The following is an 18895-nucleotide window of genomic DNA, read 5'->3' on the forward strand; positions in this document are numbered from 1 at the left end:
TCATCCAAAGATGCGTTTGCCTAAATGAATAGAAAACACTTTCATTCTATCAAAGTGTGTGCTGCTCAACGTCATTGCCCAGTGGTATGCACAACAGTTTCATTCTGCAGCACAGTTCCATTAGTACACGTCTGGAATGAGGAGCTGCACAAGTCAGCTGGCTTCTTCGTAAGAGTAAACGTTTGTCCTCTAAATTGTATTTATTTGAGAGGTAAAAATAGGCTGTTTATATTAGTAGGGGACAGCGGTTACCTATTGAAGATCTGGCTTATGTCTCCTCTAAACCATCCATAGATGCCAAAGGATGGGCTTATCTTATATATAAACGTCTACATGTGGAAGTGTGTGTCTGTCTGTCCAGCCCAGGAGTGCAGGGCTACAGCATGAAGCTCAAAGAGCCAGCAAGGCGGCCCCAAGTTAACAAGTTGGAAGAAGAAAGAAGGATGAGGCTACAGCATGAAGCTGAAAGAAAGCGACTCCGTCACCACAGTAAAACCGCCGAGAAAAGACAAACGAGAGAAACTCGCTTGGCCGCTAAAAGACAAGGGGAGTGAGCACGTCCTCGAAATGAAACCGCCAACTCTGCATTTCAATTTTTTTTCTGACGATTTCAATAATTTCTAGGAGTCCGAGCTTTTTACAGCACACACTTACACAGCTAGTATGTAATAATGCATACGCCACAAGTGCGCTTGATAAGAGCCCACGCTGTAACTTGTTTTAAAAGTACAGTGGACCCTTGACTTACGAACTCAATTCGTTCGCCAGGGCTGGTTGTAACTCAAGTTGGTTGTAAGTCAAGACTATTTTTCCCATAAGAAATAATGGAAATGCCCTTAATGTGTTCCGAACCTCCCACAGCAACACTTACTTAATAATAATAATTCATTACATTTATATAGCGCTTTTCTCAGTACTCAAAGCGCTATCCACACAGGGAGGAACCGGGAAGCGAACTCACAATCTTCCACAGTCTCTTAACCTTTTCATAATAAAAAAGGGTTGTATAATGTACATAACTTACCAAAAACACCAATAATTTTTCTAATGTACTAACCAAAAAGTTATAAAAAGTGCCTAGCCTACCAGAAACAACAATTTCATACTGTACTCACCATTTAAGTTGACATCTTTGGCATGCAGGAAGGAAGGAGGAGGAGAATGAAATGGAAGGTGTTATTGTTTGGAAGGAGCTTCCTTATACAAATCTTTTCTTTGTAAAATTGTTGAGATGGTGGATTTCGACATGCTGTACATATTAGCGAGATCGGTCACACGAACACCACTCTCATATTTCTGCACAATTTCCTTCTTCGTTTCAATTGTGATCGCTTTCTTTACCTTCGTTACCTTCTCTTCCTTCCTTAGCAATTATCGAAATAAATTCTATAAATCACTGCACTGACCGAAATTACCTCCACAAACACATGTATCTGGGCTCCGACTTACACTTACGAACGCTCTCGGCTGTTTGTTTACAATCGCACAAGCGGATACACGTGACCACATTCGGGTCGTAATGCAAGACGTTGGTCGTAATTCAAAACAAAAATTTTGGTTGTAAATCAAGTTGTTTGCATGTCAGGCCGGTCGTATATCAAGAGTCGACTGTACCTCGAACTCTGTTTCTTTGAAGTTTCTTTTTTTCCTTTCTTTTTTTTTTTTGCTTTTGACATTTTGGCAGATCCTGGGCACAGGTAGCGAACTGACATGCACGCACCTGACAACTTACGACTGATTGGTATTTATGGTATTAAGAAAAAATTGAGGTTGTATTCATGATTTGTGAATGTGGCTTAAGATTTTAGTAAAATCGCATTCAAATTTTCATGAGTGAGACCCATTATATGACTCGGAAGCATAAGCATTTATTAAATTAAATGCCACAACCCGTGCTACACTCACATAAGTGAAGAATGGAGGACTCAGAATAGAACAAAACTGTTCAGGATCGAGACGTCTTTCAAATTCCTTTTGAAGATGATGACTTTGGGCGAGTTCCTAATATACGAATCCTTCATTTCTGTGCTGTCAAAGTTAACAAAACTACCAATGAGGTTACAGAGACTGGGAACTTGTAATAGGAAGAAGTTGCCCAGAAATGACACATCATTTTGTTTTCATCAGAAGTAATTATGTGACCTGATCTTAAACTGAAAAAAAAAGTAAAATCTGTTTGTTTGACTTTTCACAACCTATCGATTGATGACACAACACATTTTGTTTAAATGTTACTTACCACATGTGCTTTATGACGATGGGTGAGAATTTCACATTTTCATGCAGAAATGAGGTATGAAAGTTTGTGATTTAGCTGTCACAGTAGGTGACCAACGCAGGGAAATTAGCAAACAGCAAACATTATCAAAACATCCTTGGGTAAATCTTGTGTTTCGCATGTCACTTAATTCACATGCAGAGTCACCCAGTTTTTTGCTCACAGCATCCCAAATGCATTAATACTAGGGTGTCAAATTATCCAAGAAATATGTTTTGAATTTTCCAAATAAAAATAAGTAAATATTCAAATATATTCAAGCTTAGGTTAATGATTCTGGGTGTTAAAGCATGTACAGGCATACATATTTATTATTATGCTTTAATGTTATAGTAACAGCTGCACAGCGCAAATGAATGCCAGCAGCTTAAAAAAAATCATAGTGGTACTCGGGCAGGTGTAATTTAAATACACAGCAGATGAGTGCTACAAGACCCGCGTAACATGGTCATAAGCACCTCATGATTTGCAGAGGCACCACAAGTGGGGGAAAAAAAAAGCAACAAAAATATTAATAATAATGTAGCAGAATGTGATGGTAGGACGTCTGCCTCATAAGGATTTAATCTCCTGTTCTTGGCTGCGTTACTGGCTTGCTACCCTGACAAGGATCAGGAGGAATATGGGTCAGTCAATAAGACCACAGCAGGGTGGGAACTGTGAACAAAGTTAAAGAGGCTGCCCCAAGACAGACTTGTTTAATTATTTTAGAGGAGTCCAACAGGAGGAGGCAGGGTACCGTTTGTATTGCACCATTCAGAATAATAAAAGGAAGTTTGCATCTGTGGACTCAACAGGAAAAGCAACTCCTGTGTGGCTTACGGCATCATCGGAGTACCAAGTCAGGATCCGCACAATCTTATCGACTTGTTTCACATTTCTGATCCAGCAGTATTTTATTACAGGTGGTTTAAATATTTTCAATTACACCTCATTCTGTTAGGCATTATGTGTAAAACCGACAGCAACATAAGATGGAGAGCACAGTGTGTTGGTTCTTGAAAGTGGGGATTTTAAAGCATTGTATTTTAAAGGAAAATCAAAACTCTTGACATTTATTTTCCTTTTTCATTAATGTTAAGGTCTTAGCATAAAACAGCAGTCGGGAATCTCCGGTTCAAGAGTGAATGGGACTGAATTAGATACAGAATGAAACTTTAAGGTCACTGAATGGCATATAGAAAAGCTGCTGTGAGTACACTTGTAGGGCAGAGGGAAAATATAACAACCAAAACTATGTTGTTAAAGGGTCCATCTGTAATGTTTACTACTAAAGATGACAAGCTCATCATTCAAAATTATGAAAAGGCTCATCATGGATGTAGCAAAGGACTGCTGTATCTGTGATGAGTTCAGGACACTGGTAAATGAGGCAGAAAATTTCACACAGTAGCTTAGAATGAAATTGACTTATATATTCGAAGATAATACACTGGGCGGTCTCATGGTCTGGAACCCCTGCAGATTTTATTTTTTTCTCCAGCCGTCTGGAGTGTTTTTTTTGCTTTTTCTGTCCTCCCTGGCCATCGGACCTTACTCCTTATTCTATGTTAATTAATGTTGTCTTATTTTAATTCTTTCTTTGTCTTTTATTTTTCTTCATTATGTAAAGCACATAAATGTGCTATAAAAATAAATGTTGTATTTGAATATATATATCTATATGTGTGTATGGTCTACAATAATAAAAGAATACATAAAACTTATTGGTAAATTACATAAAAGTCCATAAGGTGTCAGTATTACTCAAATTAGGCACTAGCTTATCAGCAGTATAAGATTCAAATCAATAAAGTTTATCAGTAAACCGTATCAAAAAACTTATAGTAAAGTACATTAATGTAACAACATGAACTATTATTAAAAGACTAATGCAAGTAGCATTAAGGCACACTCCCAACATATAAACACTAAACAATACACTTTAAACAACGTTACGTCTTAATGTATAACAAACATACAATACAAGTCAAATGCAAATAAAGTCACCTCTGATCATTAACACACACTCCGTGACTGATTTGATATATTAGAAACTCTCAGCTATTGCCATTATTATAACTCCTTAAGGAAAATAACAAACAAGGAAAAACAAACACATAAATCTTACATCTCTGCTAATATCCCATAATATGTCCTCTCGTGCATGCTGGGAGGTGCACCTTGAAATGTAAGCCGTGTCTGTTAATTGTTGCTGTCTCTCTAACAAGTGGAAGTGAAGCATAAAAACAGATAAGTAAAATACTGTAGCTTTGTGTGGTACATCTTTTTTTTTTTTTTCCCCCTATCCCATTACTCTTCACTTTGATCCATAAGTGTATTGGGAGCAGTTTTCCTAAAAGCTTCTCCCATGCCCTAAAAGTATCATTTTGCAGTCTGTCCCATTCATTCTTAAACCTGAGATCCCTGATGTGTTTAATGCTAAAAGCTTCTTATTAACACAAATGGTAAATAACTATCAGAATACTGATCTTCATTTTATTATAACACTTTAAAACTCCCACTTTAAAGGGCTTAATCTGCCTTGTCTCACAATTAATTTCCATCTTGCGTGGCTGCTGGCTTGACAAGAATGAAGTGCGATTTAAAAATATTTAGACCACCATTATTACAATATTGCTGCATCTCTAAAGGAGAAAAAAGGTAGAAGGATTGTGTGGACCCTGACTTGATAGTCTGACGTGATCCTGGTTTTCCAGGTGAGCCCACAGGTACTTACTGTTTTTTAGATCTTGAATTCTCAACTTATGGTTATTTTTGTGAATCTTTTATTTCAGTTTTCACAATTTATCAAATTATGTGTGTATTGTTACACTTCTAAAAATGCTGATTGATTAACAGCATTTTATGTTTCTTTACTGGCAAAACATTATTTCATTCTAAGATGGGTTCTTTGCATATGAAGTTGTTCTTTCTGCTTTGAAACACTTTCTAATATGTAGAAAAAATGAAAATCTTTATTGTGTAGTAGGATACCTAGCAGCACATAACAAATTAGGAAAATCTGAAGTTGGCCTGAGTTAATGGACGTATGCAGCGAGAGTCCTTTTAATATTGGGACCACAATCTGTTCATGGCTATTTACTCATTACAGATCTAAATAAACAAAGGCTGTTCATGTGGGTGGGTCTTTTGGGGTCCAAAAATGTTTCCCCAGTGGCATCACTCTGAAAAGCCACTCTGGCACCCTGATTTTTAAGAGTGTGGGTACTGGCAGGGCTGTGTACTGCCAAGGACTTGGGTGAAGCGAACTGTGTCACAATACAATATAGCAATACGCAAACCAGTTTAAAGATGTAATTAAGTAAAACTCATATGTAATAATAAACTCTTTATTACTTTATTTACTTTTAAATTTTCAGAATTACCAACTGTTTAAATTTATATAATACAGAATATGGAATGTCGTTCTTCAATGTTTTAATTCAGAACTAGTACACTACTGATGTCCTTATCATAATTAAAGTTCTTTAAAAATCTTGATCTCTCATCTTGTTCTGGGTCAAGACAGGATCTGGTGGCAGTGACTATATTGCCAGCTGTAGACAAAATTCTTTTAGATACTGTCAATTTGGCCTGAATATCCTGATAAAGTTTGAGTATTTTGTCTGCATTATTTTTCCAAAATATTAATGGGTCCGGCATTGGGTGAGACAGGTCAATGTGGGTACATCTCAGTAATTATTGGGGAGAGATCAAATGTAATGTATATCGTGAGATACAATTATATCACATATTCAGGTAAGCCTTTTTTTTTTTTTTTTTTTTTTTTTTAAAGCTGCAGTGATTGTAAGTGGGATCAAGTAAAGTCCTGCATGATAACATTCACTGCATTGCCACTTTGATGTTGTTTGATAATTCTTAACTGTTTTGTGGTGACTTGACCTTTGAGAGAACAGGCAGTTGAGTCGCTGGGGAGCCTTATGCGCTGAAGGAGCCTAAAAAGAGGCACCATGAACAGCGCGGCAGGACAGATGGTCCGACTTGGACCTGATGAAGAAAAGAAGGCGGCTGGTGAGGTGTGAAAAAAGCTGTTCCCCGCACAGGATGAGCAGTGGACTGATGCACATTGATGTAAGCAGCTGTTTTATTGTCCCTTTAAGAAAGGACCCCAATCAGCTCCTTGGTGTTAAGCCTGGTTTATACTCCTTGTGTGAAGCTGACGTGCAGACCCCACACATATGGGTGTGTTTCCAAATCTAAAGTCACTTTTCGCTGAGCAGCTCTCCCTCCCAGCTTGGATGTGTCAAGTATAAACTAGGCGTTAGCCTTGATCAGATGCTGCTCATCTTCTTTATCTTCAAGGGAGATTGCTGTCCTCACGAGTTTTCACACCACACTGACCATTTGACAGGTCCTAGTCGGGTGGTCCAGTCTGCTGCGGTATTCATTGCACCTCTTTTTAAGCTTGTGATGTTTAAGGGATGCACTTGATTTTATGAAATACGAAACGTAATCAAGAGACACAAGTGAACAAGCTTAGACACAAGGAGCTGGTGCCTGATACACAGTGAGACTGGTAGCAAAATGTTATATTGCACAGTGTTGTGTATTTACTAAGAAAAAAAGATTAACACTGTGTAACAATAAACTGTACATACGAATATATAACGTGTAAACTATATGCTGTAGATACTGTTACATATATACTGTACCTTTTATATGGCTGGCAGAGTAGTCGGTTTTGTTTAGAACGTATGTGGTGCAGGAGGGTAGGTACGTCTGCTATGGCCATCGGACACGTGTTCTATTGGACGTTGGGGCAGATTTAATATAGATACCTGACACAGACCCTGGACGTAACCAAAAGTCAATGGATTCCTGTACATGAAGTTGGCTCTGCAACAATGTGTGCTATAATAATAACTACTGAAAAATAAAACTGCACTGGTAGAAATATTTTTTGCACAAAAGTATGAACATTGGGCATCCAATAATATGTGTTCGTGTTTTTTACTGAACAAATAGAATTCACAAAGATTTATCGTATAGCAATCTGGATTGAACTACTCAATACTATTCAAAATTTCAATTTTTATTTAAAAAATATTTTAAAATATGTTTTGTTTAGATATGGAAATTACCAGATTTAATGATACATTAATCTCCCATTGTAATTTTTGTTTAAACAAACAAAAAAAACAAACTGTACCTGTAGGTGAATGGATGCTTACTACAAGAACCATAGTAAGTAAGATTTTTAGACTGGCCTGGGGCCTCATATATAATGCCGTGCGTAGAACTCACACTATATATAACATGGCGTAAGCACAAAAGTGGGATTGTGCGTACGCACAGAAAAATCCAGATGCAGGAATCCGTGCGCACGCAAAATTTCACGTTCTTCCACTACATAAATCCCGATCAGCGTGAAAAGTAACGCACGTGCACGCGCCTTCTGTCCCGCCCCAACTCCTCCCAGAATTACGCCTCTTTGAATATGCAAATCAATATAAATAGCCTTCTGTGAAAAGACAATGGGAAAAGCACAGGGGAAAATATAAGAATTTCAGCGAATACCAAGTGGAGGCAAAGGAAAAACGTACTATTTGTTGGTTTAAACAGTGGGATAATCAACAAAAGAAAGCTGATCGAGTGACAGAGTGTCGGAAAAACTCGAAAGATCAAATTCACAAAGTCGCACAGTGCCCGAAATAAAAAAGAAATCACATATCAAAGTCGCCGTGAAAAGGCAAGTCGTAGCCCACCGTCTGAGTGTCATATGAAAGCGTATTAGGGTACAAACAAAAAACATAGGCACACAGTGGGGAAAAAAGCACGAAATGTCAACTTTAATCTCGAAATTTCCACTTTAATCACGTAGTTTATTTTGCCATTAAAGTAGAACATCATAAACTTCATCTTAAAATCGTTTATTTTACTAGTTTCTCAAGTAGCACGTTAAATGCTTTGTTCTGTGTTTGATCTTCTATGTGCTCAATGTGTGTGAATCACTACGTGCTTCCGTTCTTTCTCTTTCTCCGACAGGACACAGAATGCATTACATTCGAGATATTACAGCTCTCTGAATAATTAAAATACTGAGATGTATACGTGATATCATTTTCATGATGATAGGAATGAAAGCATGTTATTAAACATGGGAACATGGTGGCGCAGTGATTGTTCATAGCTCACGCAAGAGGCTTGCTGCGCCATGTGCGACCTTCGATGAAATAATTTATTACAGAAGTACTGTCTCTTTCAAACGTACTAACCTCCAATTCCTGTCCATACTTTTCTTTCTCCAATCGCCACACAATCAGCTCTGTAATAGACGTTAAGCCATTTGTAAGCTTAGAACGCCGATTCTTCAAAACTTTTAAGGAACATTGAAATATCTTTGTAGTACGTGTTTAATTATTCTATTCATCTATCCTTCCAGTGTCGCGTCAGCACCAGCAAGAATACAGTGCAAGGCAGGAGCTATCCTTGGAACTAGCTATACGCTATGGCACCGTGTCCTCACATGTTTAATTATTAGCAATACAGATTATTTAAATGAAGTTAAACTTTTATCTGTATACTATAAGCAACATATTTTGCTGCATTTCATCTTAAAAATGATATTGTCATCATACGCGCTTTATAAAGTAGCACAGGTTGTGCAATATTATAACTGTAGTGTAAGTTTACAGTGAGGTGATTGTACTTATAAGTACAAACAGTTCTACAAGGAGCACTTGATGGACTGATTGAGTGCGTTTATAGTTCTTGGGATGAAACTGTTTCTGAAACGTGAGGTCCGTACAGGAAAGGCTTTGACGCTTTTTGCCGTGGTTGAGGTAGTGTGTACTTGAAACTGTATACCGATAATTCTCTTTCCGATCATCTGCTGCTGTGATTCCCCACTCAGATACAGTGATATAAATACTCCGAGTGGTGCAGTGAGAGTAATATGGAAAAAGATGATCCGCAGTGGCAACCCTTAACGGGAACAGCAAAAAGAAGAACAAGATGCAGTGAGCGTAACAACGCTAAAGCAGTTATGGTATTTGGAATACTATGGCTATTCCCTGGCCCATTATATTGCTACAGGTTAATTACGATCAGATGCATTACACTAATAAACAATATGCAGTTAATTTCAGTGTATTTATAAAGCCGCGTCAGGAATGTGGAGCTAAGAAAGAAAGGATGAGCACACAGGAACAGTAGTTTGACCATTCTGTGGACCATTATATTGTTACAGATTAATTACAATCAGATGCATTAAATTTATGAACGATATGCGGTTAATTTCAGTGTATTTCATAAAGCCGCCGCCGTGGATGTGGATCTAAGAAAGGGTGATCACACAGGAACAGTAGCACTGCTTTGACGCTGGGTGCCGCCAGTCTGCAAAACCAAGCGGAGAAATTGCGTACGCCAAGGTATGAGTTACCGTGGAAATGTGCATGGCTTTACGGCAAGTTTAGGTTTTATACATCGCGATTTGAGCGTGGAAAGGTTCGTACGCAACATTTCTGTGCGTATGCACCGTTTATACATGAGGCCCCTGATGTCTGTTGCTAACGTGTTAAATAAAAACCGTTTGAGGAATAAACCTTTGACATATCATCTGCTTTACCAGCCACATCCTTCTTTACACTTTTTTTAATTAATTGTCTGTACTTTTGTTATGAATCATTTTTATTAGCAGTGATGACTTGTTGCCTTTTATTATTTACTAGCAAAATATCAGCGCTTTGCAGCAGAGAAGTAGTGTGTTAAAGAAGTTATGAAAAAGAAAAGGAAACATTTTAAAAATAACGTAACATGATTGTCAATGTAATTGTCGTAGGCTTATTTTAGTATTGAGAGTGAATTTGATGCTTGTTAACAGTTCAATTTATGATTATAAATGTTGTGTATGAGAAATGCACATTTTTAGGCAGGGAGCCAACCACGTAGGTGCTTGGACAGTGGGCGTACGGAAAAAAGAAGGGGGACCGGGGACAGCCCTTGTGCATCTTAGCCGTGAAATAAATTTGACTGTTAACAGACATGAGGAGTGAAACTGCCAAAAGGAGAGGTCAGTTCCGAAAGTTCCTTACAGCATAATGGTGAGAACCGCCAAAAAGAAGACGTCATTTTCGAAAGTTCGTTACGGGGCACAGCGCAAAATAAAACATGCTTAACATTTGTAAGTACAGCATGGTAAATTTGGGCTTCCTACGTATATTGGAAGTTACAGAAATAGTGAGGAGGGGTTTTCCCTATCTATATATACAGTTTAGGGGATACACCCATTTCCCCCGCCTGGGTGTTGCAATAGAACATGAAATATACCTAACTTTTGTAAGTACACTGTAAGGAATGAGCACGTGAAATTTCAGCTTCCCACCTATAAGGAAAGTGGGAGAATTAGTGATGAGTCAGTGAGGACTTTGCCTTTTATATGTATAGATAGGCTACTATGTTCAGCAAAGTGATTGTTTAAATATGAAGTTGCACTATTTATTATAAATTTAATTGGATGATGACAAGTGTATCCACCCCTACTCTACCCTGAATGGTTGGATAGGCTTCTAGTGGATCTGCTACCAGTGCAAAGAAGGAAACATGCAGTATAAATTCTGTGTCTCAGTTCTCTTAACTGTCACTGCCACCCCTTTTCTGGGGACTGATTTTGAGATGACAAATTTTGGCTCCTCATCCCTGCCTACCAACTCCATCTTATGAAAACTGCAATCCTGCTGTTCTAGGTCTTGAAAATAAACGGACCCCTCTAACTCTGGAGTTAATTCCCCCAGACAGTTTGCACCCATTTTGTTGTTTATGTGTGACTGTAACTCACCTGTCTTCTATCTCACTGGTCTGGAATCTCTTCCGTTGCACTTTCAGCTGCATTCTGTGTATAAAAATGTGCTATTGAAATAAATGTTGTTGTTGTTCCTGTGCCACTTCAGAGGTGCACATTGACTCTTTTGAAGATCCATTAATTCTCAAATGCTACACAGACTAGTAACCCTCGAGCGCAGGATGTTCGATTAGCAGGCATCTCCTAGATCCTGTACATTGGTTTTCTGGAAACACTGGGCTGTGGAGTCAATAAGCAAAACCTTCAACACCTTTGTTTGTAATTAGACTGGTATGCTGACTATGCTGATTGAAAGCACATGACATACAAGTGACAAGGCATTTCATCCCTACCAGGTATGGCTTCTAACAGTTTGGAATGAAAATGCTGCAAGTGTCTTTTTAAGTTTGATTATCTTGTTGGTTAGGCGCATTCCTTTTGGAACCAGTAAAACTATAGATTTTTGCATCACATATTTTTATACTGTCATCTACTACAACGCACTGACACAGATAATACTTCCCATCTTTTGTGACTGTAAAGTGTTCAAAAACTGCAGACTTTAAAACTCTTTTTACCATTGTGAATTAATGCATGGGTTTAAACTACCATAAATATGTAATATACTGACATTTGCCAAAAAACTAGATAGATAGATACTTTATTAATCCCAAGGGGAAATTCACATACATCCATCCATCCATTTTCCAACCCACTGAATCCAAACACAGGGTCACGGGGGTCTGCTGGAGCCAATCCCAGCCAACACAGGGCACAAGGTAGGGAACCAATCCCGGGCAGGGTGCCAACCCACCGCAGGACACACACAAACACACCAAGCACACACTAGGGCCAATTTAGAATCGCCAATCCACCTAACCTGCATGTCTTTGGACTGTGGGAGGAAACCGGAGCCCCCGGAGGAAACCCACGCAGACACGGGGAGAACATGCAAATTCCATGCAGGGAGGACCCGGGAAGCGAACCCAGGTCCCCAGGTCACCCAACGGCGAGGCAGCAGCGCTACCCACTACGCCACCGTGCCACCCAAATTCACATACATTCAACTACAAATCAGTCTTCAATATAAATTAAAATGTATCCTGAAAAAAAAAGTTTAATTGAATTAGTATTTGTGAAATTGGAAATTTCCAAACACATTATATAACAATTTACATTTAATTCAAATCCGGACTATTTTCTAACTCTGACTCCAGTAACCCAATAATTGCTTCCAACTCTACAGCCCTGCTCCTTGACGCAAGCCCTGTAAAGTGCAAAATAAAAAAGGCTCTTGCATTGTATCAAGGCCTCTCTTTTAAAATATCCATCCATCCATCCATTTTCCAACCCGCTGAATCCGAACACAGGGCCACGGGGGTCTGCTGGAGCCAATCCCAGCCAACACAGGGCACAAGGTAGGGAACCAATCCCGGGCAGGGTGCCAACCCACCGCAGGACACACACAAACACACCAAGCACACACTAGGGCCAATTTAGAATCGCCAATCCACCTAACCTGCATGTCTTTGGACTGTGGGAGGAAACCGGAGCCCCCGGAGGAAACCCACGCAGACACGGGGAGAACATGCAAATTCCATGCAGGGAGGACCCGGGAAGCGAACCCAGGTCCCCAGGTCACCCAACGGCGAGGCAGCAGCGCTACCCACTACGCCACCGTGCCACCCAAATTCACATACATTCAACTACAAATCAGTCTTCAATATAAATTAAAATGTATCCTGAAAAAAAAAAGTTTAATTGAATTAGTATTTGTGAAATTGGAAATTTCCAAACACATTATATAACAATTTACATTTAATTCAAATCCGGACTATTTTCTAACTCTGACTCCAGTAACCCAATAATTGCTTCCAACTCTACAGCCCTGCTCCTTGACGCAAGCCCTGTAAAGTGCAAAATAAAAAAGGCTCTTGCATTGTATCAAGGCCTCTCTTTTAAAATATCCATCCATCCATCCATTTTCCAACCCGCTGAATCCGAACACAGGGCCACGGGGGTCTGCTGGAGCCAATCCCAGCCAACACAGGGCACAAGGTAGGGAACCAATCCCGGGCAGGGTGCCAACCCACCGCAGGACACACACAAACACACCCACACACCAAGTACACACTAGGGTCAATTTAGAATCGCCAATCCACCTAACCTGCATGTCTTTGGACTGTGGGAGGAAACCGGAGCGCCCGGAGGAAACCCACGCAGACACGGGGAGACCATGTAAACTCCACGCAGGGTAGACCCGGGAAGCGAACCCGGGTCTCCTAACTGCGAGGCAGCAGCGCTACCACTGCGCCACCGTGCCGCCCCCTCTTTTAAAATATGAACTAGTGAACTATCACCTCTTAAATTAAGAAATTAGGCACAAGTGTAGCCACACTACAGTAGCTATTTAACATTTGCATTAGTCTCGCCCACCAGCCGCTTCTCTCAGTCTTTAACTTCTGTGTGTCATTATCTTAATTCATTTCATCATAACGGGGTACTGTATTCCAAGTCTTGCAATGGAGACTACAGAGGAGAGAGAGGTATTTAAATAATATGTGGAATTAAATTAAGACCCCTTTTCTTCTTTTCTTTTTTTAAGGGTAATAGATTTTTTATCAGTCAAGTGCAGGGAATAATATATCCCAGTATATCACAATACTTAATAATTTAAAACCCAATTACTGTAGCATGATCCAAATATTGTGGCAGTATCATATCACGGGATTTGTAGCAATTCCCCTACCTACAAACTCTTGTTTGCAATAATTTTATAATTTTTTTTTGGTTTTGTTTAGTTAAGAGAACAATTCTATTAGGACTTCTGGAATGTGAAAGTAGGAAGCAATTTTTCATGGACACCTTGCCCAATGCTCTGACATATATAATGTACAAAAGTATGAATGTATTTATTTCTACCTTTATTTTTGTTTCCTCAACAGACCTTCAGCTGGTTGGGGGAAATGTTTATGAACTGGTAAACATGGACATTATTCTGAAATGTGTAATAAAGAACATGCCAACCAGTGTGAGAATGGAAAATATGGGTGTTGTGTGGACAAAGACGGTTTCTAATAATCAGACATCAATTTATACCTTCCAAGCTGGAAGAGAAACCCCTCAACGTAATGGAACCTACATGGATAAGGATAAACTTTTGGAGGGAGATGCTTCACTCCATCTCCGAAATGTACAGTTTGATGATGAAGGTCAATATAAGTGTGTTGTGTACATCACTCCAGTCAAAGGTGAACTGCAATTTCTGCTTGAAGTATCTGGTAAGTGCTGCTTTGTCTTGTGATCCCTTCGTTTGTGTGAAATTGAAAGATAAGAAAACTACAATGTGGAATTTTTAGAGATATGGCTTAGTAAGAATTAGGAGTACACAGAACACCGGTAGAAATTTGTAAAGCTGTCGGAAATTTGTGTATCATTTTTACAATTGCTGAGCAAATCAGAAAGCTGCCTTTGTTACTTGTCCTGATACAGCACAGCATATGACAGTACAACTGTGGAGATGAAAGTCAGCTCAGGCTTCAACTTGCTGTGGTTAATTTTGACTGTTCAGTTGCAGTTTAGCAGAGTACTGTATAGCCTGCATGTTCTAAAACTGGTAGTGTGTTTGAATGAGTGGTTGAATGTATAAAAGCACGTGTGTATTGCTGAAAATGCATTCTGTAAAATAATCATGCACAGCATGCAATAGTGCTCCAGCTATGTACATTTTGTTAATGCTATAATTTGTAGTTTGGATTATTAGATTTTGTATGATGTGATGACATAACATTACGTTTTAATGTTCTCATTGAACACTTAAAAATAACAGTTCAGACTTGTGTGATTATCGCACTGTAAATGAATGCTGAATGCCCGTGTATGCATTTTACAAGTGTTAAACAAATGACCAAACAAAAACAATGCAGAGATGTGAAAGATTAGGAAAATAAAGTACCAAAATAAAGTAAATTATTACATTAAGATGTATTCTTTATTAAGATGTTGTCAGTACAGAGTGCTGTCAACATCATATTAATTTGTGATGTGATTTAATGTATGCATGCAGATACTTTCCACAGATTACAAACCAAGCCTCTGCTCCTCAAAGCAGTTTTATATGTGACCGCATCTTCAGACTGTGATGGGGACTGTCGTCCCTCCCTCTACTGATCCCTGAAATTGTTTTTATATAATTGTGTCTTTAAAAGGGGATCATTATTCTTCCTTCATCCCCAATCCTACAATCTGTACGACTCTAGAAGAAGCCAATAAAATAGTAGCGGCGTTATTTTAGGTTCACTTCAAACACATCATGATGCTGCTAATAAAGTAGCCCTAGATTAACGATTAAAGATGCTTTTCAAGCCAAAGTTATTTCTTCACAGACATGCTATTTATGCATTTGCCGCAAAAAATTGTGTTCTAAAGCACTTTCTGTAAATTAAAAAAAGCATTGGTGCTGTTCATTATAGGGTATGAGCATGGAGAAAAGCTTAAAAAGTTACCAAATACGTCAGTTTTTCAAGTCTAGACATTTGAAGTTCGCCTGATGCATCGACACTTGCCACCTGCATTCAAGAGCATCTGGCTGTGCTCCGCAGATGAGCGCACAAGATCATTATCATTGGCATTATTGTGCCGCTACTTCATTCTGCCAGTCCAGGTTAGGCATAAGGTGTTAGTGTCTGAGCGGGTAGCCACTATCACCTGGCACATTTAATGATATCAATATGACATTAATGATGCAATGAATAGTACAGGTCATATGAACAACTGAGGGCTCAGCCAGTTATCAACAAGCCAGCCATCACGTACAGCACAGCAAGTCATCTTCTTGGGGTTGACCCAGGCCAAGGAGAAACAACATTTGTCTGTCTCACAGATGACTTGTGTTTTGATGGAACGTCAATGCTCGCAGTTAACAAGCAGCTTCATTCACAGTAGGTGCCCTTATTGCAATATGAGCACAGTCAGTTGCTTCGATTCTATTAGGAGAAATGGTCAGGGCTGCAAATTGTTATATGTTGGCAAAAACCTGTTCTGTTTTATGTACAGTTTCCTACACCATACGAAAACTGGATGTAGTGCCTCATCAGTCGATGAATGCCTTCCAACACAGTGGACATGTTGGAGGGAAAGTTGACTGAGATATTCCTGACCCTCCAGCCAGTGACCTGAGAAGTTACATCAGGCTGCCAAAATAAACTGACGAAAAACCAAAAATGTTTTTCAGTGCAAACATGCAGCTTTAAAGGGGAGTAAAACAAAGTCCGTACATCATATTCATCACTTTAGAGTTTTTATGTGTTTGTCACGTCAATGCACATTATAATAATGACTCTGTTTTATAAGTTATTATTTGTGTGAGCTGTCGTTTGGCTGCAGTTCCCTGCTTAATCGAGGGTTTTGTTATTTCCCAGTTTCTCTGAAGTGTTGTATACGTGTGCGTCACAGTTGCTGTAAATATACACAAGCTTTCTCGTCAAGTTATCTTGTATAAATCACAAAGTTTTCTTGGGAAGTTAGATATTCATGTTTAGAGTCTCGTTTTGTAAAATTGCATGCTTTATGAATGGGGACCCCTGGCATGTTTCTTTTAGAGTTGCCATGATGAGTTCTTGCCACTTTTTCAAAAAGTTCTAAATGGATTCACATTAAGACAGTTGCGATTACCCCCCCGCCCCCCCCCTAAGTGCAAGACAATCTAAAATGTCCCTTTCCCACGAAGAAATAGAGAGTGGATTCAGATTCTACAAAGTAAGTCTTGAAACAACTGGTGCGGAATAGTGTGTTACAACAGATTTTTTTTTCCTAGCACACTTAAATTATAAATATTTCATGTATCGAATAGATAGATAGATACTTTATTAATCCCCAAGGGGAAATTCACATACTCCAGCAGCAGCATACTGATAAAAACAATATTAATTAAAGTGATAAAAACACAGTGCAAGGTGGAGAGTGCGAGGCAAGTATAACAGACAGTAACTTTGTATAATGTTAACGTTTACCCCCCACGGGTGGAATTGAAGAGTCGCATAGGAACGATCTCCTCAGTCTGTCAGTGGAGCAGGATGGTGACAGCAGTCTGTCGCTGAAGCTGCTCCTCTGTCTGGAGATGATCCTGTTCAGTGGATGCAGTGGATTCTCCATAATTGATAGGAGTCTGCTCAGTGCCCGTCGCTCCGCCACAGATGTCAAACTGTCCAGCTCCGTGCCTACAATAGAGCCTGCCTTCCTCACCAGTTTGTCCAGGCTTGAGGCGTCCCTCTTCTTTATGCTGCCTCCCCAGCACGAATTCCACAATACAAAGTGTTGACCTCATATCGCGTATTGTACGACATTACCACATGACAGAAACAAAACACAAAGGGAAGCAAAAATGTCTCTTGTTGAAAGCAGGAGATTTAAAAATCTGAATAACTATGCACTTGCACTTTTACAAAACTGATATTCACTGTTTGCAATGATGTGAAAGTTGTTGATCGACAACATAGAGATTGTTGGACGTGGGTTGTGACCACAGGTTTTGTGTTTTCTGCACATACGCGCTGTGACGTATGAGTCACTGTCTTGTACCCCAAAACATGAGGCTGAGTCTCCGTACTTTAGCAAAACCAACTTTATTCAACTTTAAACATGAACAGCCTGATTATTTCTTGTAGCAGGATCTACCACTCTCCCATACACAGACTACACAGCAATCAGGCAGAGTCGGAGCCAGGTCAGTGGCCAAGTAATACTGTTCACTGCATTTATAATATTCCTTGTTTCACCCATCGACGACAGGCACTTATAGCGCAAACGAGGTTGGCTCGGATTTGCTTTCGCTGCGAGTTGCTACGGGTTGCCCCGGCAATGGATAGGCTTTCTTACACGGCATGTCGTCCCGTTGGGGGGAATCCCAAATGTGTTTAGAAACCTTACAGCGCACACACACACACACTTAATTTTGTGAGTTGCATTCTCTGATGGATGCTGGTGATAAACATTATTTCATAGGCACAGCACTGCATCCGCAAGCTTGTTTTCAAATTGATCTGGACTGTCAAAGCACAGACATAACTGTACTGGCACGTCTCGCCATATACTCAAATGCTGCTCTGAGCATCAAGCTGTAGTCCCAGCAGGTCAGGCAAGCCGCAGATGTGAGAATATTGAGATATTGACATGCCTTTCACTGATATGAATTCAGATACGGGTTGATGATACCAAGCCTGCAGTGCTTGCTTTTAAGGTCAAATGAGACATCTGTCCCCAATGTGTGAGTGTTTGCAGCTGTAGGGGAGGATATTGTGGAGAAGTCTCCGCTTCATGCAGAATATTAATTACTCCATTTTAAAAGGAAATATAACATTATAAGTTCTTCATAGATTTATTTTAGATCTGCAGCTAATGGGTCATTAAGGCATTCAAGTAAAAAATAAAAGGGCAGCCATTGTTGCAGCGATCCTTGATATTAACTCGGAAAACAAAAAGAGAAATTTTAATTTTAATGGTTTTGCACTTGAGTGACTTGAAAAATTTACAGGGTCTTTACTGTCAATTGTGCAGTGGAATTTCCCACACTTGGTAATCAACATGCAACCCGTCTTATGTTAGTGCTGTGTAAATATCTTATGTTAATCTTATTTTACTTAAAAGAAAAAGCTTACAAAAACATATGTTAAAACGTTTGTACTTGTGCACTGATTTGAATTTATTTTTTTGCTTTCTGAATGTCTCATAAGTAACACTAAACATTCAGTACATTTGTTTTATGAAAGTGTCATATTGTTGGAATATTATATTGTGAAGCCTGAGTCGTAGTATGAATTGTAAGGGTGTCTACTTTT

At 39.2% G+C, this 18895-nt stretch overlaps 1 protein-coding gene across 2 annotated transcripts in view; it reads left to right on the forward strand.

The window, feature by feature from the left end:
• LOC114647400 (uncharacterized) overlaps positions 1–18895 on the forward strand; it is a 723921-nt gene that overhangs the window by 669914 nt on the left and 35112 nt on the right. For both annotated transcript variants that reach the window (XM_051923407.1, XM_028796116.2), the window contains one exon: positions 14006–14341. In XM_051923407.1, coding sequence (XP_051779367.1) covers positions 14006–14341 — 336 coding nt within the window. The remainder of the gene's footprint in view (positions 1–14005; positions 14342–18895) is intronic.

The sequence above is a fragment of the Erpetoichthys calabaricus genome, chromosome 2 (genome assembly GCF_900747795.2).
Source record: "Erpetoichthys calabaricus chromosome 2, fErpCal1.3, whole genome shotgun sequence".
Lineage (NCBI taxonomy): Eukaryota > Metazoa > Chordata > Cladistia > Polypteriformes > Polypteridae > Erpetoichthys > Erpetoichthys calabaricus.